General features: G+C 45.1%; 2 protein-coding genes across 2 annotated transcripts; both read left to right on the top strand.

Moving 5' to 3' along the window:
- Nucleotides 1–1,731: 1,731 nt before the first annotated feature.
- On the top strand, nucleotides 1,732–8,024 carry LOC119377679 (kinetochore-associated protein 1-like). Its single transcript, XM_037647044.2, is given in 10 exon segments — nucleotides 1,732–3,003; nucleotides 3,005–3,128; nucleotides 3,131–3,504; nucleotides 3,506–3,775; nucleotides 3,777–3,902; nucleotides 3,904–3,948; nucleotides 3,950–4,216; nucleotides 4,218–4,685; nucleotides 4,687–7,425; nucleotides 7,427–8,024. Coding segments are annotated over 10 exon segments (6,012 nt in total). The 5' UTR covers nucleotides 1,732–1,785; the 3' UTR covers nucleotides 7,808–8,024.
- A 2,658-nt stretch (nucleotides 8,025–10,682) lies between these two features.
- Nucleotides 10,683–25,178, top strand: LOC119377677 (carbonyl reductase [NADPH] 1). Its single transcript, XM_049411626.1, has 7 exons — nucleotides 10,683–10,918; nucleotides 12,765–12,850; nucleotides 13,808–13,982; nucleotides 19,362–19,474; nucleotides 22,261–22,386; nucleotides 22,502–22,643; nucleotides 24,964–25,178. Exons 1-7 carry the CDS (start codon nucleotides 10,898–10,900, stop codon nucleotides 25,102–25,104), a joined length of 804 nt encoding a protein of 267 aa, XP_049267583.1. The 5' UTR covers nucleotides 10,683–10,897; the 3' UTR covers nucleotides 25,105–25,178.
- The last annotated feature ends 1,631 nt before the right edge of the window (nucleotides 25,179–26,809 follow it).

Raw genomic sequence — 26,809 nt, 5'->3', positions numbered from 1 at the left:
ATGCGAAAAATGACAAATCTTTAAAAAATAAATCTCAAATGCAACAATTCTCATTCGCTGATTTCTTGCCAGATGGTGACACAGTACCCAGCTGCGGTACCTTCACTGGCTTTCAATAAAGTTAATTTTCTTCTCCTTTACCGTATTTTACCAAAGTGGTTGATGCACAAGAAAACATGCGCAGTCGACAAAAGATGAAACATAGGTCAGATGTAACAAAGCATCTGATCCTGACAATAAACACGCAGATAGACACCGCTTGAACCACTGACAACATGATTATGAAGAAGACATGTTCTGCATTGACTGATTTGCGTTTCTTTCTTGAAAGATCTAAAAGAAAGAAACGGGAAACACTTTGCACTTAGCTTAGTTTTCTTCAAGAAGTACCGACACAAAAATGTTCAAGGTACGATAACTTGTGAGATAGATTTGTGTAGAGAAACACACATCATATACGAAATATCAACGGCTAATGTAGCTTGGAACATACTTAAAATCAATTTTAAAGTGCGTGTCGCGCAACTGCACGCGAAACGGAGCATCTCGCGACATCGACATCAACTTGGCTTAAATGTAAACAACTAACAACCACATACGTCACGAGTTTTTGTTGGCTGCCATGGTCCGTTCGTTCTATCTCTATGGTTCTTTCCCAGAGTCTCCCTATGTGTGTGGGGAGCTTGGCGAGTGCAGCACGCGTCACTGTCACACGGCCAGCTGTTTTAAGGCGAAAAACCTTTAATGTCTCATACTCGCGGCGTCCTTCGTCCGTCCATCCGTGCCCTGGAACGGTGCCAGCTGAGGCCATAGAGTTTCCTACATGGCTGTGGCCACTCCCCCTCACACTCTCTCAGCAATCACGTGATGGCACAGCGGCGCATAGCAACAGTTGCGCTTTGCTCCTTCCAACGCGCACCGCGGCGGCGGCGTCCGTCCGTCAACAGCTGCGCGTTGCCCCTTCCAACGCGAGTTGCGCAACGTGGCGGCGGCGTCCGTCGGCATGGCATAGTCAGTCGAATGGCCACAGGCTTTTGCCGAACACACTACGGAATTTACGAAGTGTCCTTGAATCTTTTTTTTTTTTAAATAAAATCCATGCTAGGTTCTGCCTCTCTCTCTCTGAAACCGAAACTGCAACTGCGAGCTATAAAAACGCCTTCCAATAAATAACCGTCGTGCTCTTGAGCAAACGAGGTTTCGAGCCGCGATAAGCGGGTCGTTAGCCACTTATTATAACAAACAAAGGTGCAAAATTTTTGCGTCGGGGCTGCTTTCACGTCGTGAAAAGGTTGGCCCCTCACCTACCTCAACTCTGCAGCGATGCTCTGTTCTTACTCAAAGTTCGCAGAAAGATCGTATCTTATGGTATGAATTGCTGAATGCAATAGTCGTTATATACCTGTAATAAAAAGACAATTTTTTCTCTGCACAACTTTGCCGTATTTTGAATGCCGTGCACAGAAACAGAAAACGTCATAACCGTCATAGCTGCCAAGCATGCTGCCAAGTACAAAGCAACGGTAGCGCAAAAGATTAAACACCATGTGTGAAAACTAATATTTTAAAACAAGGCATCTCTCGCGTATTTGAATTGTTTTGGGGGCGCCCGCATTCAGCAAAGCATGCTTTTTTGTGTGCACCGTGACTGCGGGGGACGCATCACCATCGCCATCAGCTTCAATTCTTTGTCGCGCCTATCGCGCCAAAATGTTAACGAAGACGAGACGGTGTTGACGTTAAGCGTTTGAATGTTTCTCTGCGCTGCAATGAAAGTGCGAAATAATGTGGACTAACGTGTGCGCTAACTTCGAAGGCGAAACCACTGTATTCGGTCAACGCAATGAGGAAAAAGGTGGATCCCAGCTGTACGAGGTCCGGACGCAGTTTACGATTTGTGCAGCAGACTCCTCAGGTGTGGTCCCAGTGCAGCAACCAGTCGTAAAGGGCGCTGTTTCGCAGAAACATTTTGCTGTCGCTATCGACGATGTCGTCAACGTGTTCAAGCATGGCAGGTTCCTGTTCTCTACGCGTTTCGACGCCGCAGTCGACGCCGTCGCTTTGTGTAGCGACATCCTGGACGGACTTCTCATTGTTGCGGAGAGGAGTGCCCACTTGCACATACTCACCGTCGAGTCGGCACAGTGCATCGTCAAGCTACCCGTCCCTGGCACGGAAAGTGACGATGCCGCTGCGCTGTTTCGTTCCGTGGACGTGAAGAAGAACGGCGACGGTTACACCGTGTGCGTGCTGACGGGACACCATGTCATAACAGCCGCGATTAGCCACGACGTGATTGCGCAGCTCGCGTCATCGGACCAGCCAGACTTGTCGCTACTCCAAATCCGCGTTGTAGACATCAGTCAACACCGTGGGCGACATGATTTGATGCTTTCGCTGCTGCCAATGGCGAGTGCTTGCGTGTTAGACGACGACCTTTTGGTCACTGGTGGACGGGGAGCTCTTTGCTGCATTCCCATGGACTCCGAGAGTTCGGCGTATGGCATCCTTTACGACGTTGCTGGCGAACGGGTTCGCAAGATGGTCGTAGTAGACAGCCTCTGCACTCTGCTTACGCTCACTGAAGGCAGTCGGCTGGTCAGCATCAGCTTGAAGACCTTTATCATCAAGGACATTTGGTCGGAGAAGATAGTTGAAGACTTTGCTTTCTGCGAAGAAGCCGCCTCCAGAACGGAACATGGCCCTGAGCAAGAGTGCAGAGTGGCTGTTCTGACAGCTATTTCTGAAGTTTCACCTAGAAGACTAGAGATCTACAGCATTCCCGAGTTTTCCATGCTGTATGCCTTGGAAGTCAACGAAACCTGCCACATGATGTCATTTTGCGGCTCCTTGGATGATTTCTGGATAGTTGAAGGCTTCAGTGATAATGAGGAAACCTTAACGGAGCTCAGAGTTCGCGCGATCAGCGAGGCGCTGCCTGAAAACCATTTGATGAAACTGATCAACAAAAACAAGTTTGCGGAAGCTGAAAAATTTGCAGAGCTTGTTCAACCTCTCTGTTGAAGAAGTTCACTGGCACCATCTCTTGTACATCCTCAAGGACTTGAGCAGCAGGCAGACAGATGCATCGATGGATGAAGATGATGAACTGAAACTGGTCCACGAAGCTGTGACGTGGTGAAGATGCTTCCAGACGCGTTACAAGTGGCTAGGTGCTGCATCGAGACACCTGTTGCCTCAGCTACTGTTGCATGCAAGCTGTTGCTTTTCTTGCAAGGGCATGTATCATCTGCAAAAGATTGTGACGCTGAAGAACGGGATATCGTGTCAGCTCAGATTATGCGGCTACTGAACAGGGCTAACACGTTCAGGTTTCTGTGTGACAGTGACTTCAAAAGTGACTGGTTTTCATTTTCACAAACTGACCTAATCCAGGAGATCTGCGCCCTCTTCCGAGATGACCACGTGTCTGCGGGATTTTTCATATGGGAACGCCATCAGGACGAGTTCTTGCAAGGCTTGAGCTGTGATGTGCATAGAGCAGCTTTTAGATTCCATTCAAATAACTGTAGAGCTTTCTTGCCTTCTACAGTGGCTTAAAGATAGCTTTCTGCCTCTATTGTTTCGATCGTTGCCTGAGAGCCTTGAATGCGTCTGCCAGTGGGTTGTAGGTAGAGTTCTGCAGATGGAAGTCAGTAGTAAGCCACTCTGGCCCTCTGGAGCCTTGGAACTCGTAAAGGTTGTTTTGGATAATTTCCAAATGACCAGCACGACAGCAGAATATGTGTCGTTGAATACATGGCTGGTTGTGCATAGGTGTTCCAAAAAGAATAAGGGACAATACTAGTGCGCTGTGCAAGCTGTACCGTCTCTACCTGGACCTCCAAAGCCTTGAAGTTCTGTGGAGCAAATACAAGTGCCGTCTTGCCCTGCAAGAGCTGCGAAAATGCCGACAAACAGGAAGTGGCATTTGCCATCCTCGACGAGGCTGATTACAAAGGAACAGGCTACATCAATTGTGCAAGGATTTCTAGTGCAATTTGTTCAAGCCAGTGGGCTGGACATCTCAAATGTGCTGCAGTGCTATGTTGATCAGGTACTTCACTACAGAGATGTCAGTTTGATGCACGATGAGCTTCTGGAAGACAAGATGGTTGCCTTAGCGGCGCTTATTGACCATCCTCAATGTTGGCTTCACGCTGTAAAGAAGATCCTCCGCCATGCACACGTGCCATGGAGTGAAAGCATTCAACGGGCTTGCGGATCAGGGTTGCTTGCTGAGAGGTTCAGCTGCTGGTGAGATTGATTGCGAGAGGAAGCGAATGCAGGCTAAAATGATTCTTATGGGCTATGATGTCAACTTGTTTCGTTCTGTGACACTCGGCACCACCGCTACACTGGTAAGATGCATTCTGCTTAGTGAAAAGCAAGAAGCCTTGCAGGATGCTCTCACTGTAGCCAAGAACTTGGGTGACATGTCAGAAACTGATGTGTTTTTGCTTTACCTGCAAATGGCTTATGCCAAAGCCGACATTGATAGATTTGCTGAGGTGTTGCAGAGTGTCCCACAGGAACTTTTACTTGAAGTTGGTCCCAGGCTCTGTACATTTGCAGAGCTCCTCCTGAAGCGTCACAGTATATACTCGGAGGCGAGAGCTGCAGGCCTGGTGGAATGTTGGCAATATTTACTGAGCGCCTTGCAGCAGAATTCAGGGACTAGTGCCAGTTGATTACGATACAATGCACCGCCAGGTGCGCCAGGGAATGGTGTTAAGAAGAGACTTTGGCATTACTGCTTCTGTGTCTGACTTGTGCTGTGAAAGTGACAAGCTTGAAGTCATGAAACAAGGTTTCCAGAAAGTCTTGTCAAGTGAATCCACACGAGGTCCGGCCACATGTAGGAACATCTGCAAAAAGGCGCTTTACCTCGCTGGAGTCTTGAAGCTTGATCCGCAGCCTGCCATAGAAGTCATGATCAGTTTGGCACTTGAGCTTAAACGAGATGACATGGTGGACTCATTGTGCACTTGCCTGTTGGAGCTCCATCATATTCGAGAATCTGTCCTTACCATTTTGCCCATGATATTTTCTCAGTGTGAAGATGTGTTGCACATAGCATCAAAGGTGCACAAAATTGCTTCCCGTGTAGTAGTGGCATCTGGAGTTAGTGATGTCAACAAGTGTACAAAGGTTGCTCTTTGGGCAGGCATTCTGGTGCAAGCTTCGGTTCCATTTGGCAACGTTGACCATTGTTCAAGTGTTTCTGCGTGCATGTGCTCAACAAAAGGAAAAAATTTTCTACACAGCAGGCATGGATATGCTCTGGATAAAAAGCAAGTGCTGATACACTTAGCTGCTCTGGGAAAGTCTGTGTGGAGCTTCCTGGACAAGAAGCACCTAGAACTTCTAGAAGAAGTGAAGCTCTGTTTGCAAGAAACATGTCATTATCTTAGTGGGAGGTCTCAAGATGAACTTTGCCTGTCTGTGGTTGCAACAGTTTTACATATGTTTCTTGATATCCCACTGCAAGATTCAGTGCAAGAAGCACTTCAAGAAGTGGCTGAACGCCAGATCAGCAAAAGTACTCTTTCAATCGTTGCCCGAGCTTCAGCTAGAAAACATGCCGACATGCCTTTCTTGAAGGGCCTGCTGTGCAACTTGCAGCCAAAAAAGGCACTTACAACACTAAAGAAGCTTCTTTCTCAGTGCAACAGCAACTTTAGGTTGCTCAAAACTCTCGCTACTCTCAGTTTAGAAGTCTGCAGTGACTCAGCTGAGAAATCAGCATTTCGAGTTCTTGTAAAAACTGCATACTGGTGCGAGAAGTTGGCAAAATTGGACATTTCTATTGCAGATGCAATGACAAAACGGAACACTCCTGTCTTACAGTCTGCTCTTGAGCAAATGGAGAAGTCTCCGTTCATTGATGTTGATGGCCTTGCAAGCTACTGCAGTTCCTTTAACATGGACAGAGAGGCATCGCTTTCTCGAAGGCTTGAGTTCCTTTTGTGTACTCAGGAAGGAGACCCTTGTGCTAAGGGCTGGAGCCTGCAACAAAGAATAGCAGAGGCTTCTCGTGTGCTTGGGAAAATTCCCAAGGCATCGGTGCAAAAGGTGCTTACGAAGGCTCTAGCCAAAGTAAACCCATATCATTATGAAATATTACAGTTTGGCTACGAATACATAAGAGCCATTGAAGAAGGACCAGAGAGCAATGTTGAAAGGGAAATTGGCATACTGTACTTTCTTGAGTCATATAAAAGGTACAGCCCTCCCACAGAACAAGAAATGGACTTGTGGTTTGAAGAATATCCGCTGGCTGACATATCGTCTCTCATGCAGTCAAGATTACCATTTCGTCATTTGCTTAAGCCATCGTTGTGGCATTTCATCACCGATGAGCTGTACCCTGAAACTGTGGATGCGTGGCTGAATGTTGCAGACACACTCGGGCTGGATAAAGACGACATCCGATTCATTGCTGTGGATAATGCCACCCGCATGTGGAGTGCGCACCATCACAAGGGAAATATATTAGATGTGGCATTTCTCTCAAGTGTCAAGAGACTGATAGAACAAATGAGCAAAAAGGAAAAGGCTGTTGCATGCCTGATGAAGCTTCTAGAGAACTTACCAAGAGGCCCAACAGCCACAAGAGTTGCTAGAGAGTGTGCAACATTGCCTGATGCATTTTTTGTATCCAGTGAGGCAAAATCTAAGGTGGCTGATGCGAAGGTGAAATTTGGAAGAAAGTACATAAGGCTACGAAATGAACAACTGCTCAAGCAGTACAGTTTGAACACCTCTTCGTACTTGGCACTGTGCGGCAGAACAGCCGACCTCGTAGCTGCATTGCTGGAGGACACGAGATGGCAGCTTGTTTTTTCTGACACATCAGCACTCTACAGCTGCATAGATCAAATTGCTTCCAATGACGGTGTGGTCCCGGTAGACTTTCCCAGTCTCCTTAAGAAATCTGTAAAGCGGTGGCTAGGGTTCCAGGCAACTGAAAACACTGGCGACGAAAGTACCTTGGAACCTTGTTTTGAGGCAAGTCATGTGGGCGTTGTAAAAAGATGTGCTAATTTTGTCACCATTGTTCACCTTATGCAACATATTCCAGAACAAATGAAGGCAGTTCTTTCTAGTACAGCATCAGCAAGTGATAGTTTCACTGGTCTCAGACCACGCGTCCTCGCCACAATGTGCATGCTAGCCGGTCTGGGAATCTCGGATCCCAGTCTTCTCGACATGCCACAGAACAGTCACATGTCCAACCTGGAGGAGCTCAGAATTTTGGCTTACAAAGCCAGGTTACAGCAGCTCGGCGTACCACTCCCGTCTTTGGGTCTTGATGCAGACAGTGCCTCTGAAATTGCCAGTGTGGTCCTCAATTTAGCCAGTCACAATGCTGTGGCACTGGAGTTGGTGTGCAATTTCTGCATTGATTATCACATCCAAACTGCTGCCTACTTGGGAAGCGTTTCTATCGGCAGCCGCTAGTGCCGGCGCAACTGATGCCATTTGCCAAGCTTTGCCTGTATTGGGTGGCCAGCCGTTACTGTGGTCCAAACCGGCATTCATCTCTGCGTGGCAGTATGTCCTTCAGAGCACACCCGCCTCACTGTTTAGTGCATCAAGCAGACTACTTCCTTTGCTTCTACGCTGCCCAATCATCCAAAGTCTTCCGCCATTACTTCACGAAGGTGATCGCTGCGATCAAGAAGGTGTTTTGTTCAACTTTGTGTACAGTGTTGTTGAGAGAGTCGGGACATGTTCAGTACAGTGTGAGAAAATGGCTGAGGCAGTTTTCTTCAAGGTCACTGAAGTTGCTAGTTACTTGTAAAGATCAGGTGAACATTTTGAAACTTCCAAACGTGAATGGAGCTTTGGAGGAGACAATTTAACAAAGCATTAACTAACTGCAGGGGAACTTTGCCTCAACAAAACTGTGACTGTGGTAAATGTTTGGTTGTTATTGTCATGTTTTTTAATACAGCATCATGTTAAACAGACCAGATAGATTTTTCCATATATGCAGTTGTAGGCCTGGGTGTTTCACTCAGTGTGAGCACATAAAAAGCACATGGCATTGCCAGGGACCAGAGACATCACAGAGGATTTACACCAGCAGTTGCATGAATGATAAATCACAGAGTTTACTTCCATGAGATGTTCTTCTGGCACAGTGTGCTCTGTTAACAGTGCAAGTGACCTGCATCAATAACAAAAAACGGGTTGCCACAGTGCTTACAGGTTTCAACCTCGCATGCTAAATTGGCAGTGTCTTGGACGACCATTCTGTGGGAGTAACTTGTGAAACAAAGAGTAGGTCTTTGTGTTTCGCCAATTTCAGCAACGTTGCAACCTGAGAACAATATCACTGACATCAACTTGAGTTAAGAACAGTCATAAGTATGGCTCAACTTGTCTGTAGTTTGATCTAAAATAAGGGCCCACATATCTAGCTTCCTTTAGCAATGGGTGAAATGCGTCAATGCTGTGCCTCTACAATGGTTACTGCAGACCCATTTTGAACTTATTGCATCCGAGAAACAATTACTTGGTTAGTGGCTAGAATGAGTGTGAACTGGTGTACTGATGCATGCAATGGCAGTGCGGGTAGTGTACACGCTATATGAAGATGATGTAAATAAAACTTACACTTGCCAATATGAAATTCCATCAGTGATTTTGTACATGAGAAGCATGAATTGGTGAACGCAGTAACTACTTAAGCAACACTGCTCTTTTACTGGAACACCTCCCAGGCGTGTTGCATTGCTGAGCTGGCAATATGCTGAGTAGTGTATCTGCTTATCCGAGTTATGCTGCAGTGGGAAACCTGGGAAAATCTAGTGCACGACAAGCTTTGCACTTACCTTGTGTGTGTTTGTGGTGTGTGTGTACACACAAAGTGAAATATGTACTCTGTTGTGTATGAGAAGGTGTGGATGCAGTTTCTTCTGTTCTGCTGCTTCCGAGCACAGCTTAACATGCACAGCACCAAAGAAACGTGCATCACATCAGAACTGTGGTCCATAAATGACACAATTAATGATCATCCTAAAAAGACAGGGCGTTCAAACACAGACACAAGAAAGCACTGCACACCCTGTCTTTTTAGAATGAATACTTGCCAACTAGCTCAGCTCTCTGTTATTCAGTGATCATGTAATGGATGCAAGAAATTGCTAGTGCTGATTCATTGGCTCTAACACACGTTAACAATGGCTGCCCTTGGAAAGAAGTCACACACATGCTTTTGGGGTATATACCAAATTTCTGAAAATGAACATTAGTACATCAGGCTATTCAGTCTCTGTACCTTATGCGTTTTTCTACAAATAGGTTTCGTAAAGCAAAACTGTTCTATTGCTTTGGCATTAGTTTGCTTACATTAAAGTATAGATGAATGGCATCAAGTTTATAGTTCTTACCTCCATTTACCTCACTGCACGCTGTGATTGGCTGTCCACACGTTGGTGCATTGTGCCTGCTTAAAGTCTTGGTAACCGGTTTCACAGGTGGCGTGTATTTTAAGAGCTTTTCATTGGCCTTCAAGAAGCAAACACATAGTGAAAATTGGGTGAGTTAGAATACATTCATGATCAATTGATGCAGCAGCTTGAAAAGTGCGTGAATGTTCTTGTTTCGAGACTTGTAAGCTCAGTGCTCACTAGATTTTGACTTTTGAAGCAAACAGCACTAATGGTTTTAAGAGGTCCAGTGATCGTATTTGCTCCTAAACTGGAAATTCGTTAAGCCCAAAAACAGACAAATGAGAAAAAAGACTGACCATTCCACATGAGTACAGGTACATTTTTCAGTCATTTGAGCATTGAAGTATGGGCTGAAACAAAGCCATATATGAACTTTGCAGGTAAGACCTACTTCCCGAGCACAGCATGACTCTGTATGCCGCTCATACAATTTATTCTGTTTGTACGACTAGGTTGTTGCTTGGCACCAAGTAATTTGTCTGAAGTGCCGTTCAAAACCTCATCATAAGATTTCTGTAAGAAGATGTTTAACGAGAAGAAAGGGGAAAGGTCGGCCTGGAAAGCGGGCTTCTAGCCTGCTACTCATCACGGGGATGAGATGTCTATAAATTGGAATGATGCGAATGAAACAACAATATATATGTTTGCCTAAACAAACAAATGGAAACTGCCAAGAACATGTCGTGAAGTATGAACAAAGGACTGCTATGGTGCCGTCGGAAAAAGCACTGCAGCGACTAAACCCATTTTATATTCTGCATATCATATGTGTCAAATTCTATATAGTGCACATAAGTAGAATTAAATGCAGTCATGGTGATAGGCTGGTAGCCACGGAGAGCACAAAGCAATCATACTTCGTGGCTGCAAGTTTTGCAACATTCATACACGTGCTTTTTTATTATTTTATATCTCGGAAAAGTTTTTTCAACTTCCACCTTATCTCTCGCGATACGAACTACACTGAACAGCGCACTCCTACAGTACGCTTACACCCTCCGCTCCACGATCGAGGGGAAAAAAAAAAGTAAAAGTGGATGCTGGCGCTGTTGCACGTGCTGCATCCTAGGGACGTTGATCCTAGCACGGCTCTTTTACAATTTCACAAAACGAATCATAATAAAAATTCTGAAAATTACTTTCTCTATGACGTAACCGAAAAACGAGACAATTTAAGCCAGACCAATCTGGCGGGAGCTTGTAGTTTCGCCCTATAATAGTTTCCCGCGGTGGTCCGGTGGTTACAACAGTTACAAGCAGCGAGGAGGCGCTGTTACGAGTGTGCTGCTACTTTATGTGCTACATCCGCCCGCCTATTTTTGCGAAGAGCGAACTCTCCGCACGTTGCATACGTTAATTCTAGAAAGTTCTAGAACACTAGTTAATTCGCTCCGTTGTGAGTTCTTCGCTACTCTGCCTTCGCAACTGCAACCATGTCATCACGTGTTGCTGTGGTAAGAGTATCCGTCCTCGGGAACCAGTCGCTGTGAGGGCCGCGCTTATGGTTGTCACGAGAAGAGACTAAAAAAAACCCGCATTTCCCCGAAGGGGAGTATGAGGAAGTGCGAAGCACGGGCTGATGCTATGAGGCGGCGCGCACGACTAAACTGCAGAGCCGAGCGAAGGAGACGGCAGCGAGAGAGCACGCGCCAGCCGACCCACGGAGGTCTGGCCGTTTTTAAGTGCAAAGCACTTTCACTGATGATGATGATCTGTCTTCCGAACTCGTTCCAAAGAACCCGCAACGCGTTCAACTTGTTGGCGGCGTTGCGCACGCCCGAGATGGGGCTCAGGTTGTTGTCGAACCACAGTCGATCGCACACCGCGCAGCTATATCCGAAGCTGCGGTCCAGGAAGTCTCGCTTGAAGCGCGCGTCCGGCCAATCGAATTCGAGGACCCGTGCTCGCTCGCGCATCGCGCGTCCCCGCGCCAGATCGGCTTCGGGGTGCTCGGCTCGCTTCGCACGCTTTCGTTCGGCGTCTCGCCGCCGGCCTGCATCACCACAGGCAATGCGCGGGGCGCGCGCAGCCACGGAGCGGAGGGCGGAGCGCGCGCAGTCACGTGGGGCGTGACGTCGCTGCGCCGTTGCTACAGACGCTCCTCTCCTCTGCTCGCGCCGTTGCTATGGGACGGCGGACACAGGGTCGCTTATAAAGTGCATTCGCACTTAAAATATTCACCGGCGCTGTACGGTACTACATGTCAGAATGACAAGGGCGTAGGCATGGTTGTTCATTAACATTTGTTACCTAATGTTACGTTTGACCACTCCTCGGCTGTGCGTATGTGAGCGGCTCAATGAGAAGCAATTAAATGCCGTATGTAATTACGTTGCAGCTCGGTGTGAGTAGCGGCAGCACCACAAACACGGTACGATGAACACCTGTTCAAAAGCTGTGAAGTTGGACCTGCAATCCTTACGTAAAATCCTTCCATGCCTCGCGCATTGCCCTACTGCCCTACCACAAGCGATACGCGCGTGCAATAGCGCACGTTATATCGTAGGAGAAATAATAAATATCTTGAGTTCGAAAATATAGCTTCGCAGAATTGTCCAGTCCAGCATGCCTTGAGCGCCGACGAGCAGCCTTAGCTTGAGTGTCTGGAGTGCCGACGAGCAGCTCTAGCTGATCGTCGACGTTAGAGCTAGCAACGCTCTAACGGGAGCTCTTTGGCTCTCAGCAAAGCTCGTTGGGGTAAAATTGGTATGACAGGTTTTTGTAGAGATGGGCAGCGGAGCACTATTTCTTTAACCGGCCTCTCCTGCATGTTTTCGTTAATAATGGTGCCATGCACCTTTTCTGAATCGAGAACACCTTTATGCAACTTCCCACAACCTTGGCCAAGTGTAGTGGTGCAGCGTATTGAAACAATGATTAGCCTAAAATCATTTTGCCACCAGGCAACTGCATTTATATTCCCTTGCATCGTTTATCGGCCTGGTTACGATATAAACATCCACATAGAAAACGGCTTCGTATTTTGCTGGAACATCAAATGAAAACACAAGCCTGATACACTAATTTCTTTTGACATTGCACTCATGAATACCATATGACGTGATAAACAGCAATCATGCTGCCAATAAGAATATATAGTAGTCACAGCCAAATGTCCATGCAAATTTTTGTGCCACTTGTCTGCAAATGCATGACATTTCCGATGCTTCTCAAGCCTATGTTTATATTTGTCAACTGATCCCTTTCATTTGGAACATCTTGTAATGTCCGTATTGCATTCTTGTCTCTTATCATTGCATCATAAGTGGAACTCTTAACGGTACTTTTGTGCATTTGCAGGTTACAGGTGGCAACAAGGGCATTGGATTCTGCATAGTCAAGTTCCTGTGCCAACAGTTTGATGGAGACGTCTTTCTTACTGGCGAGTGACTCGATGCATAAGCTTAGATTTCAAGGCTTAGGTTTTCATGTACACAAACAAACAAACAAACAAACAAAAAGAAATGTGTGGTACAGCTCACATTCTCTTTTAAGTAAGAAATATAATCGTATAATGTTCTTTCAACTTTTTCAGTACTAGAGCAAACCTTATCAGCAGCTTCTCTCCCTCCCCTAATTTTCAATTATAGAAATAGGAAAACCACTTTTCTGCGTGAGACGGTTTAACTAGTGCATCTGAGGTGAGCTGAAAATTTAAAAAGTAACAGCGATGCTTATAAGATGGTGAGGCTCCTTTTAGCTGTGTGATAATGCTCCTCTTTTCTATGCAACTTGTCTATAAAGATGGCATTGCACATTGATAGACTGTGTGTCTTTGTCCTCCGCATGTCTTATTGTCTCAGTAGTGTATAATGCATGTTGTAAAGTATGGAAAATTACATTTCTTTGCTAAACTTGCATAGTGAAACTAGGGACCATGGTAGTGTATATGTGCCCCCATTCTCCAAGTGTGTTTGTGTATTGTAGGATACCTGACATAACATGACAGCACCTGCCTGAGGAGTCCCTCCAGCTTTCACTGCTTTGCCTGCTGTGTATAAAACCAGATTTAGGTGCACGTTAAAAAACCCCAGGTGGTCGAAATTGATCCAGAGCCCCCCCCCCCCCCCCCCACTGTGGCGTGTATCATAAACGTATCGTGGTTTCGGCACGTAAAACCCTATGAATTATATAAAGCGGAGTATGACATTTGCTTATGTAAAGGTGAACTTTCCGTGACTTTTCAACAAAGTTAAATCTTGTGTGTAAAAGGCGGATTATTGTTGCTGTATATAAAGCGGAGTATGACATTTGCTTATGTAAGGTGAACTTTCCATGACTTTTCAACAAAGTTCAATCTCGTGTGTAAAAGGCGCTGTATTTCTTTTCTTCTGAGCAGCCAGGGATGAGACACGTGGTAAAGCAGCTGTGGCAGAGCTCGGCAAGCAGCTGCTGCACCCAAAGTTCCACCAACTTGACATTGACGACCTCGAGAGCATTAAGAGATTCCGTGACTTCCTCAAGAGCACTTACGGTGGCCTGGATGTACTTGTGAACAATGCTGGCATTGCTTACAAGGCGAGTCTCTCTCTCTCTTTCTTTCCTCAGTAAACTGATGGACTGAGATTTGTAGTCTATTCAATAACACAAACCTTTATAGACTATCTGCCAGAATAGACCAGTGCCTATGGCATTGTGCTGCTAAGCTAGGGAAAGGAAGTGTGATACTAGCTGCATGTGGTGGCTGTATATTAGAAGGACAGTCTATTGGGATATTTGGTCTTACATAGTGACTAGCAAATTCACCATGGAAAGATTAGAGGGGTACTGAAACAAAAATTTTCAGTTGTTTTTTTGAGGTATAAATGAATGGCCAAACCCTCGAGAGCATAGAAAATGTACTGGTAAGCATGAGTGCACCCTGAAAAAGTAATTACAGCATGTTTTTAAAAGCTAATTTCGGTTCCTACTGTACCCTGACGTCACAACACGGTATGAGCCTCCCCTCACGTGCTCGCTCAAGATATCGTGATGTTTCCATGGCCGTTCCGCTCCGTTGGTGACGCACAAGTAGCCATTTTGAATGTTTTTGGTGACACACAAGCAGCCATGTTGAATGTTTTAATACTTGACGTCATCACAACTATACTGGAGCGTGAAGTCACCAGAATTAACTCTGTAGCCTGACGTCACAATAGTGTCGACGTCACTAGGTGCGCCATGTGAAAATAGACTTTAATGTCAAATTAAAATATCTTATCAGCATTTACTGAGCTTCACACTTGCTCAGAGCCGTGTCTGTATACAGGAGATTTGTATGGCAGAGTAAACTTACCTTCAAATATTGGTGTCAGTGCCCCTTTAAAATAATGCATGGACATAATGACTGGATTTCAATGGGAGCAAAAAGCAAAAAGGCTTGTCTACTTAATATTGGGTCTATGTTAAAGAACCCCGATTGGTTAAAATTATTACACAGTTCCACATGCTTTAGTGTGCCTCATAATCAGGTCGGTGGTTTTCATATACATACACATATTTTGTTTGATTCATGTTCTAGCGTGAACTGTCTGAAGTTTAACTGTGCGAGAGAGGTTTGGCTGCTGATATTCTATGACCACACTTTTTAGGACACAAAAACCACAGACACAAACTAGAGAGGACAGAGAGTAGCACTTGATCTTCAGCTGCCCCATCTGTGTCCATGGTTTTAAATGACTTTAAATGAGCCACAGTACGAAACAGAATTATAGGTTATAGTGTAAATGGATACATCTGCATGGCAGTATACCATGAGGATTAGCAAGAGGCTGCCACTAGGTTCTGTGACATAGAGGCACAGAGAAGGGAGAGTTGGTGTTTATGAACATATGTGATATTGGAGCTGTACACATATCTTTGAATTTGGCAACGCATGAAATATGGGCAAGCTTTGCTTAACTAATGCACTCAGTTGGGCTAGTTTGTTCTGCATGATGACGATGGGAATGAGCTTCAAAGACCCGGACAGTGAGGAGACAATATACACACAGCGCAACTTTCTACTCGTTTATTTGAAAATATACTATACTTTCAAAATGGTGTATCCATTGATTCAGCTCCTGAGTGAACCATTCTCAGGTCAGATTGACAAACGTCTCAGTGATGAGTTTGCACGTTGCAATGTTCTTAGCATCTTTAGGTTTGTAGACAATTGCTTAGTAATTTTTGACAAAAGTTTGTACTAGAACAGAATTTTATGTTGATGGCACATTGACCACTTTAGGCAGACCTTGGAACTGTTGCAGATGACCAGTGAACGTCAGTTAAATGGATCGATAAAGTCTTTAGACCTATGCATCACCCTTCATAATAACCAGACTTGCTAGGGTTAGCAGCCTAGAACCAACAAACCAATATAGCCTTGTTTTGGCTCACTTGAAACTCATGAAAAAAAAGCATCACTAACATGTGTTTGAATAGTGCACTTACGAAATCATGCCCTCATTTTGTGCAGAAATGTTCTTCAGAACAAGTAGGTCAACTGAAGGCATCAAGCTACCCTGATCACGTGTTAGTGTCAGTATCTGAGGTGCTAGTAAAAAGTATAGGGAAGCAATCTTTCAGTGACAGAAAAGCAATCAGTTTAACAAGAAAGTAAAGGCACTCGTCATTCGATATATTCATTGCCTATTTCGTAATCTTAAGAAAGCCGCACATGAGGCAAGCATGAAGGTCATATTTTCTGCCCCCCCTTGTCTAGACTGACGAAGCTTTGCTCTGGAAAGCCTCCCGTTCGCAACCTGAACCGTAAGCAAAATTTCGTCCAGTGTCAAATGGGACATAGTTTGTAACGTTCCACTTTCTTGTGGTAATGTATATATAGGACAAACTGGTCAATGCCTAAACGACTGCTTAAGAGAAACCTGTAACAATGTCAGGAATGGTTTTAACGTGGCAAGCTATCTTTTCGTCCACTTTCCTTTCTTCACAATTACCTTACATTTATTACTAAAAACATCCCCTATACTTTCCTTGTCATTATTGTCTGTTAGTTCTCATTAATATTGTGTATAACAAAGGAAAACGAGCCCTTGAAATTAACACTTCTTTCCTTCATTCATAGCGAGGGTCTCGTTCTGGCAGACTTGATGCTTTCAGGTAGTATGCGAGGGATTATTGGTCAGCTGCGAGCTCGTAATAAGTTCACGTGCTACGTGACGCCAACAGGCAGAAAAAGAGTGTTCCACACTCGCCGTCATGGCTACTGGCGGCGCTGACTGACGCTCCCACGTTTAAATGCACACATCTACCCTATAAAGTGGACGGGGGGATGGCCGCCGCGGTAGCTCAGTTGGTAGAGCATCGGACGCGTTATTCGAAGGTCGCAGGTTCGGTCCCTGCCCGCGGCAAGCTATCTTTTCGTCCACTTTCCTTTCTTCACAATTACCTTACATTTATTACTAAAAACATCCCCTATACTTTCCTTGTCATTATTGTCTGTTAGTTCTCATTAATATTGTGTATAACAAAGGAAAACGAGCCCTTGAAATTAACACTTCTTTCCTTCATTCATAGCGAGGGTCTCGTTCTGGCAGACTTGATGCTTTCAGGTAGTATGCGAGGGATTATTGGTCAGCTGCGAGCTCGTAATAAGTTCACGTGCTACGTGACGCCAACAGGCAGAAAAGAGTGTTCCACACTCGCCGTCATGGCTACTGGCGGCGCTGACTGACGCTCCCACGTTTAAATGCACACATCTACCCTATAAAGTGGACGGGGGGATGGCCGCCGCGGTAGCTCAGTTGGTAGAGCATCGGACGCGTTATTCGAAGGTCGCAGGTTCGGTCCCTGCCCGCGGCAAGCTATCTTTTCGTCCACTTTCCTTTCTTCACAATTACCTTACATTTATTACTAAAAACATCCCCTATACTTTCCTTGTCATTATTGTCTGTTAGTTCTCATTAATATTGTGTATAACAAAGGAAAACGAGCCCTTGAAATTAACACTTCTTTCCTTCATTCATAGCGAGGGTCTCGTTCTGGCAGACTTGATGCTTTCAGGTAGTATGCGAGGGATTATTGGTCAGCTGCGAGCTCGTAATAAGTTCACGTGCTACGTGACGCCAACAGGCAGAAAAAGAGTGTTCCACACTCGCCGTCATGGCTACTGGCGGCGCTGACTGACGCTCCCACGTTTAAATGCACACATCTACCCTATAAAGTGGACGGGGGGATGGCCGCCGCGGTAGCTCAGTTGGTAGAGCATCGGACGCGTTATTCGAAGGTCGCAGGTTCGGTCCCTGCCCGCGGCAAGCTATCTTTTCGTCCACTTTCCTTTCTTCACAATTACCTTACATTTATTACTAAAAACATCCCCTATACTTTCCTTGTCATTATTGTCTGTTAGTTCTCATTAATATTTTTAACGTTATCTTGCAACTCTCTGCCAAAGGTGCATTGCACCCCGCAGTTTGATCAGTGCACCGTCGTATCCCACAATCGTAATCAATTGGCAGGACTTATAATAGAAGCACAATCGATTTGGGGATGAACAGGAAGCTGTATTACCATCGCTCTTGATGGCCAGCTCAAATGAGACAAGAGACAGAAGAAAGTACATGACACAGGCGCTGTGTCGAGTACCTTCTTCTGTCTCGTCTTGTTTACGCTGGTCGTCATGAGTATGTTCCAACTAGCCCAATTTGCTACATCACTTCTGTATTAGCATAGCTTCCCTGATGTTATCTGAGAAAGAAACTCAGATCTTGAGCGCCCAGTGATTGCAACGCACATGTCATGTCTCACTTGCTTCAGCGTTAAGTGATGTTCTCTTCCATTTCAAATGAACAAGCTGTGCTGTGAGTGTATTGTGTTCTGTCTGTGTGTCTTCAAAGCTCGTTCCCATCATCGTTTGCCAATCCACACCTTAAAGGGACACTAAAGGCAAATAACGATTTCTGTAAGAGTGAAAGGTCAACGTGTGAGAACGTCTAAAACGTCAATATTATCGATAGCAGTGCTCTACTAATCGAGAAATTAAGGTAAATGTAGGACACGATGTGTGCCACGAGTGGGACATTTTGGAAATGATCCCGATGACGTCAAGAGTCCCGAGTACAATTAACCACTAGTAATCAAACTAGTTCCAATGATCCATGCATCACAAGACGTAATAAAATGCTGCTTGTTCGTTTCTGTTTGATTCATGGAAAAAATAACCTTTTGGTGTTACCATGGGGAACGGCGCGAGTGGTTCAAAAGTTCCGTTTTCGCCGAGCTGCGCGTCTCAGTGGTAGTTTTGGTATCGCGTACTGCTGCGTGTGCTTGGCTCTCGTTATTTTCGCACTGCTGATACTCCTCTTCTGCTGCTGGCCAAGCTAAGCTCTGTTACAGTGAACTATACAGTTTCGGATTGGCCCGTGGCTGCATCTTGGCAAGGTTGATGGCCGCTGTTGCGCGAGAAACCGTAGTGTCGGTGGCTGGGCAGTAAAGGCGGGCAACATTGGGCACGGTAACTGCTGTGTCAGAAGGCCCGTTCAGGCGGGTGTTTTGAAGTGTGCTAATGCCGTATGGACCACTAAAACGTGATTTTCTCTCAAAATAAGCATTTCCTTGGCACGAAACAAGCACTACGAGGTTTCTGGAACGCTACTTCAACAATCAACGTCTACTTAATATTTGCCTTTAGTGTCCCTTTAAGGATGCACTCTTTATACAAATTTTTGGCCGCTGTGCTGGAAGTCTTATGCTTTTATAAAGCTAGTTATTAGTCGAGTAGTTTCATGAGGCACTGGAAGTTTACTGAGCCAAATCAAAGTGAATGCATTTTCTTTTAATTAACGGTGCAAAGTTTCATGAACTGCATAATAGGTTAGTGTCCCTATTCGAATCTGCTTTTTGAAATAATTAAAAGATCTAGAGTGCCTGCCTCACAATTGGTTTTCTATTCATTGATGGACAGCCTTTAAATTGCAGGTCAGTTCCACAGCACCATTTTCAGAGCAAGCCGAAGTAACTGTGAAGACAAACTTTTTTGGCACACTGAATGTCTGCAAGGAGCTGTTCCCTTTGCTGCGCCCACATGCCAGGTCTGTTTTCAGTCTTTCCACTGCACACCCGTTCTAACACAGTATGCGCAGCTACAGCTCAACAGCTGTCAAGTTCATTCCTTTCTTGTGTTATAATGACTGGACGGATGCATCAGGTTGGAGGCGTCCAGCGGAGCTTAATACAAAGCAAAATTATTGTACCCACCAAGCAATTTGTTATAATGATATAGGAGAGCTGCTTGCAGTGGCAAGCACTTGTTTAGCGAATGTGATTGACATTTTGTCACTGCTCTTACCTGTGTTATCTGTGAACACAGTAAGCTTAGAAGGCATTGTTTCACTCAAAATTTTATGGTAGCAAATAAAGTTTAAAGTTACTCTGTGCAGTAATATAATCACACAGCATAATCATCGCCAGCTACTTGCCACTGAAGTTACATTGCCTTGTCGTTTCTTTGTGGTACAATACCGTTGCTGCTGTCCTCTGTGTCATGTGGGTGGATTCAGTGTCCCCTGAGTGTTACATATACAGTTAAAACTCAGTTTAACGAAGTTAAGACTGCCCTCGAGTTATTTCATTAAATTGGGACATTCGTAAAATCAAGGAAGGGATTTGTCGTTCCTTCGAAATCTAAAATTGTAATGTAGCGTCAACCGAAAACTGCCACATGATTTTATTTGCCACTAACACAAGCCTGCGCATGTGAAAAGTATGCGAGAGCAGCCCAGGGATGGAGCCTCCCTTATCTGACCAATACAGGCGAGGTAGACGGTCACGTGAAGCTATGACGAGCTGCCAAACTGCTAAGACGGAGAGCACAAATGCATTGGTTGTGCGAGCAGGCAGAGTAACTTGCAAGGAGAGGATCAGAGCCATCTGTTGCATAAACCATTAAATAAGGGAGCAACCACTGTGTTCCTGTGGGAGCATTTACAGGAACAGCAAATCACCATAGCCCCTGGTGCCATTTGATACATAAAAGCGCTACCAACTGTAAAGTCCATCGGTGCGGCATGCAGCCTTGTCAAAAGAAAACGAGGGCCGTGATTATTACATACAGTGCACGCCCACATAATATTACAGTGCATGCCCGAAGAAAAACCCGTCTGTGTCAAAATTAGAAAGAAAACACTGCATATTTTACTTAATTATTTCCAGAAAAACTTTATTAAATCAGGTTTAGTGCCATGATAGCTTCATTAATTTGAGTTGATGAAACATTGAACCCTATGGGTACCTGTCGGGGAATGGAAATTTTTTCGTTTCATTGGGAAATTCATATATACGAATTTTGTTAGATTGAATTTTAACTGTAGTGCTTGCATTTCTAAAATGCAATTTGGCCTTATGCTTGGTGTTGCAAGGATGTTAATTAGACACTGCTGTGTCTATATCACAGCATACTTTTGTGCTGGCATACAAAGTATCCTTAGTATAAGGGCTGGTGATCTGCAGTCTGCAATTTTACGCTGGTATGTCCATAGCTACAGGCACACGTAAGAGGAGATCAGAGACTGTTCGTGTATACTATACAAGCATCAGCTTTATGAAAAATAGAATAAAACTTTTACTTAAAGAGGGAGGACATGGCATCAAATGTCAGGTGCTAGTACTCTGAAGTTATGAATTATGTGATCAAAGTGCAGGCTTGTTTGACCAAGCGTGTTACCTGAGACCAAACATTTGATGGCTGAACAAAGACTAAGCATGTTCAGTATTCTGGACCAGAGCACCGGTTCTTTCTTGTATATATTATGTAGCTTGGCAAACTTTATTTTTGCCTTTTAGTTTCAATTGGAATATTAGTTACCCCTTCTCTCTAATACATCTCACTGTCTTCCTATCTCTTGTCATTACACGTTTGGGCTTTCAGTCCATCATTTTGCTATGTGATTTTTAATTTCACAAGTTTCGTCGCTAACTTCCAAGCTTGTGTCTCGTGTTAGTACTGGTAGAAATCAATGCTTATAAACTTGCATTGTCCAGGTAGATTTGTCTGTAATGGAACACACTGGGCAAGAGGTAGTATGTCTGCAGTGCACTCTCGCTGTACTGCAGCCTTGCAGACACAACATATGCAATGCTTCTTGATTGGGAGCAGCATTAATGGGATAGCGTGCCTCATGCTCCTGGTTTTTCTTGGCTTGACAGGTACCCACATGTGTGGCCACACTTGTCTTCTTGGAAAGGTTGAAGCGCTTCTCTGCAATGCATTCCCATTGCAGGAACGTCTCTTTGTTTTATAGTTGACTGATCCACACTGCATTTACTAAAGTTATCGTAAAAAGTGTGTGTGTGCACTTGTCTATTGTTTCCCTTTGTTTCTGCAATGGGTGCAACTGCAGTTAGCAGCCAAAGGTCGTGCAATTAAAGTTCAAATGTCTGTTACAAGAGAGATTGTTGTCCCAATCTGAAGACCAACTTGTTCTTCACAAAAGTTGTACATCCGGTGTCTGTTACAAAATAGATATACCATAATGGGAGAGGTAGGGTGACCAACCATGTGGGTGAATTATGTCTATTGTATCAGTGCACCTTATAAAAGGGTTCAACTGTAATTGGCCTGTATAAGCATACTCTTGCACAGGCCTTACTACCAACCACTAGCTCTCATTCTAATGACCGGCTGTTGAATGTTACCATAGCCTCGCACAGTAAATCATTCCTCAAACGTCTTTGCCAGCTTCTGTCCTCAATAATTTGTTCAGCTTCAGCCCAAATCTCACCAATTTTTACAAACGATGGGGAATGTGAGAATGTGCATACATACCTATCTTGGTTTTCACCTGTGTGACATTTACACTTATGGTACATATGTCTGCAGAGTGGTGAACTTGAGCAGCGTGTGTGGCATGCTTAAGAGGATTCCTGGAAAAGAAGTCAAGAAGAGGCTTCACAACCCTGACATTACTCTGGAGGAGCTCTGTGGCCTCATGAACGAGTTTGTGCAGTGAGTACTTGTTTCACAAGACTGTGGTGTAGCACGCCGATTCATCTCATGGCATGGCATGACTGCCGGTTGGACGTGCTGACTGACAATTGTCTCACTTTTCTTACCTCAAAAGGGCCGCAAAAGAGGGCAAGAATGAGGAGAAAGGTTGGGGGCACTCTGCTTACAATGTGTCCAAGGTTGGCATCACTGTGCTGAGCTTCATCCAGCAGCGTGAATTCAACGCGGACCCTCGTGAAGATCTCATCGTAAATGCTGTGAGTGGACACCCTACTTTTTTGGTCAATAAATCTAGTTTGGCATGATGAATGTAGGAATGCGTTCGAAAAATGAGGACAGGACACACGTAACGCTGCGCTAAGTGTGCCTTTTACAGCGAAAGCTGTTATGAGATCATTTCACCGGCTGTTTTTGGCGCCGTAGTTGTCCGCCGCCGCCGCCGCCGGTGTCCGTAACCAGTATCGCTCGAAATAAAAAAAAAGAAGGAAATAAGAAAAAAAATTCCAGGATGGAACGAGGTTCGAACCTGGGCCCTCTGTGTGGGAGCCCAGTATTCAACCTCTCAGCCATGCCGGTGCTTGAAACCGCTTTGCTAAAAGGTCCTATACAGGCTTCATGTCGGGAAGGAACCACACTAGCATATGCAATATAGCGTGGTTGAATAGTAAAATAAGCACCAAGCGTCGCACAACGCGAATTCTGTAACCAGGCGTCACACAATGCGAATTGCACAACGAGTACGTTGTTGAATGCTTCCAACTCATTACAAAGGGCTCTGCCATAATCCTTCATTGTCATCAGGCACAGCATCAACAAAGTGCACATAATGCCTTACATGCGTTTAGCAGGTACCAATGCTCTCCGTAGAATGACGAAAAATGGCACAGTGCCTGCTGCCCTACTTCTCAAAAATTACAATGATTTATAGCGTAGTGGGTTCCTAGCAAGTGCACTTGTATTGGTTGCCAAGGAAGCCCATAAGCGCATGATCCACTTCCTCAGGGTCTCAGTAAAATTACAATGATTTATAGCGTAGTGGGTTCCTCGCAAGTGAACTTGTATTGGTTGCCAAGGAAGCCCATAAACGCATGATCCATTTCCTCGGGGTCTCAGTGAAGTCCCCCCCCCCCCCCGTCTCTCTCCCACGTCAACGTATGGTATACAGCATGACGGGAGAAGGAAATAGCGACCGGGCGTCACCCAATGCAAATTACATAACTGGCGGGCCATTTAAAGCTTCCAACCCATTACAAAGGGCTGAGCCATAATTCTTCATTGTCATCAGTCGTCGCGTCAACAAAGTGCACATACTAATGCCTTACAGACGTGTAGCTGGTGCCTCGCTTCTCCGCAGAATGACGAATAATGGCTTAGTAGGTGCTTCCCAACTTCAGAAAAATTGTGATTTATGGCGTAGTGGGTACCTTTCTAGTGTACTTGTATTGTCGCCCCAAGAGAGCTTAAAACGGGCTCTAGAAACGCCGCTCTTCCAGCTTTCGCTGTGACTGTGCTGCGGTTTCAGCGCAGGCCTGGCGTTTCATTTTTTCTTGCCTTTCGTCCTTGTTTCTTAAGCCCTTTCCCACATCTGTCGTCATAATCATTTCCTTCTTTTTCTTGACACAAATGCGCTTCTAGAATTGTGCTATCTATTTTTTTTTGCAGCATCCTAATTTGTTTGTCCACACATAACTGTAATGTTGTATAAACACTCCTTAGTTTTGGAAAGAAGGTGATTTGTAGCTTCTATGGCGAAATTAGTTAGGATCAAGACATACAAGTGCAGTAGTTAGTGAGCATCAATTGCAAGCTCGCATGACTTGCTGCACTAATAAATATAACTGCTAGCACCCTATTTACCCAGATTTGATAAGTGACGTAGAAATTGAAAATACACTTGAGAAAAATATGAATGAAATTGATATCACGAGATGTGGTGCAGTCTGATTACATAGTGTGTGTTATCTTTTGACACTTGCACAGTGTCCTGATGGACTGCACCACGGGAGCCATAGCTCTCACCCACTTGTTTATTGTCGAACAATCCACCCACTCTGCAGTTGCATTGTGCATGTTACAATCCACTTTGGATTGATAACAAAACACTGCTACAGGTACCAATATAAAATAATGTGAATGTATAACGCAAAGTAAATATAATTCAGTGCATACACACAAGTGGAGGGGGCTGGAGGTTTTATTAATTGACCTCTTGATCTACCCTGACACTTTGTGACAATGCAATGTGCAATCAATTAATGTGGTGTACACAAGCTTGGACGCACACACAGAATGCACTACATGTGTTCACATGGTCTGACAACAGATTGCACACAGCACTGCGCTGAAACGTTCTATTTTCGGTCAAATGGGTACAATCATACAAGTCATTGTTAGTTGCTTTAGTCATCATATGCACCAAATATTCTTCTGTCGTTAACACTCCCTCCTTTTGCCATGCTTTAACTGTTACACAGTGTTGTACGAGTGCCATATTTTCTTGTGTACCGTGTTGTTTAAAAGTACAAAATCTCTTTCATACTGTGTTGGAGCTCTCACACTGCATTGTCATTATTAAAGGTGCACCCAGGCTATGTTGACACGGACATGACAAGCCACAAGGGGCCTTTGACGCCTGACCAGGGTAAGCATTTCATGTGTGCTGCTCCTTATTTTAATATTTGTTATTTATCTACATTATCCTCACAGGCTGTTATTTGAAATATCACAAGAAGGAGGACAACGCTTCGATATTTCTTGGTACAAGTTATAGAGCATATGAAAAAAAAAATGAAACGGACATTATACAAATACTAAATGAAAATATGAAAGCATGTTACTACGCAAGTTTCGATTGTGCAAAAAAAAAAAAAAAAAGAAAGCTTTTACGTCATGCCGGTAGCCAGGGGGGGACCCTAGCCTCCCCCCTTCCCCCCCCCCCCCCGAAATTTTGGTGAAGTAGGTGTTTTTGCCAAAAATAAATAATGAAAATATGCGTTTTTCTCAAATAGTCAAGGTTTTCAGCAAGTGGCCCCTCCCCCCCCCAAAAAAAAAAGATTCCTGGCTATGGGATTGTTTTACATATTAATACATAAAACATGCTGTCACATAAAATTCTCAGTATTAGCAACTTAAAACATACTGTCACCAGGGGTGAGACAGCTGCGCATATTGCGCATTTTTGATACGATTCCGTTTTCCTGCGCCAAGCTGCTCCAAAAGCATAAAAATTGCAAAAATTGCGCCGAACTGTGCCGAAACGGCCCCACAATCAAGAATTTTCAAGCCCGCGTCACTTTCAGCGTGGGAAAACGTAACTTTAGAAGCAGCGCCAGGGATACGTTCGCAGAACACGTTAACGCGCCCACGCGTGTCCTTCTACGCGCCTTTGTAATAGAGGCTTCCATAGTGCTGTGATAATCGCCTCTGAGCGGTTGTAAATATATAGTGTCCGAGCGGTAACGACGTAGTGTCCGAGGGGTAAGGTTTCTCGGCGCTCGCGACGCATTTTTGAGGGCGGTCCCTCACGAGGTGGCAGCGAACGGTGGCGCAGCGCGCTTTTGTTATCACCTATTAAAAGCGTGCGGTACACTTGACGCTACGCCACCCGCGCAGCCGAGCAGATAGCTGAAGGCGCTTTATTTTAGGCAGTTTTCGAATAGCGTACGCTAAGTTAGCGTTTGCGGCCCGCTATTTCCGTCACTTAACGGGAGCCCGCAAGCGGTTAGACGCATGCGCAGTTGTGCGAAAAGCCAACGCAAAGCTTTGCGTACGCTATTCGAAAGCTTCCTGAGGGTTCGCCCTTCAGGGAGGGCAAATATTAATCGCAGCGCCCCTCCTTCCGATTAAGTCAAAGTATGGGCGGTATCGACTTTGCCCCCCCCCACCCCTTCGTGCGCACGCCTATGGGGGGGGGGGGGGGGAGGTCATACTGGCGCGTTCGTCGGTGGCCATACCGCTTTTGTTCTTTCCTGATGTTACGCGCGAAGGCGTCGCCGCAATCGCGTGCTAGTCGGAATCATTCATTGACCGTTCAAAGACGTACTGCTATGTGACTATACAATAGACCTTATGCAATATTGCTGCCATCTAGCGGCCGCCGTGCGCATTTCCGCCATGTTGAAGGCTAAGCGCGCTCCGCATGTGCACACACGGAGCGTGCGTATCAACGTGTGGCGGCTGATAGGAGCGGCAATGCCACCATATTTTCTTGTGCCGTGTTACTCAGATTGAGGAAATTGCGATGCTGAAAAAAAGGTTTGCAGGAAACTAACCTTCATGTTATTAGATTTCCTCGCGGCCAACGAGAATCAGCAGATCGTTTCGTTGCTCCGACTACTGCTTATGACTAACGCCGTGTTTATGCTCGCCGTTCTTAATATATGCGGTATGTGACAGCATCGGCACTCATCAGAGAACACTCTCT

The sequence above is a fragment of the Rhipicephalus sanguineus genome, unplaced genomic scaffold (genome assembly GCF_013339695.2).
Source record: "Rhipicephalus sanguineus isolate Rsan-2018 unplaced genomic scaffold, BIME_Rsan_1.4 Seq54, whole genome shotgun sequence".
Taxonomy (NCBI): Eukaryota; Metazoa; Arthropoda; class Arachnida; order Ixodida; family Ixodidae; genus Rhipicephalus; species Rhipicephalus sanguineus.
This window is presented reverse-complemented; position numbering and strand designations above follow the sequence as displayed.

Bases quoted from the DNA above. Each gene is read 5' to 3' on its own strand.
- LOC119377677 (XM_049411626.1), top strand. From the start codon at position 10,898: ATGTCATCACGTGTTGCTGTG. The intron at 13,983-19,361 runs GCGAGTCTCTCT...TTTAAATTGCAG, and splicing joins ATGCTGGCATTGCTTACAAG to GTCAGTTCCACAGCACCATT. The intron at 19,475-22,260 runs GTCTGTTTTCAG...ATATGTCTGCAG, and splicing joins TTGCTGCGCCCACATGCCAG to AGTGGTGAACTTGAGCAGCG.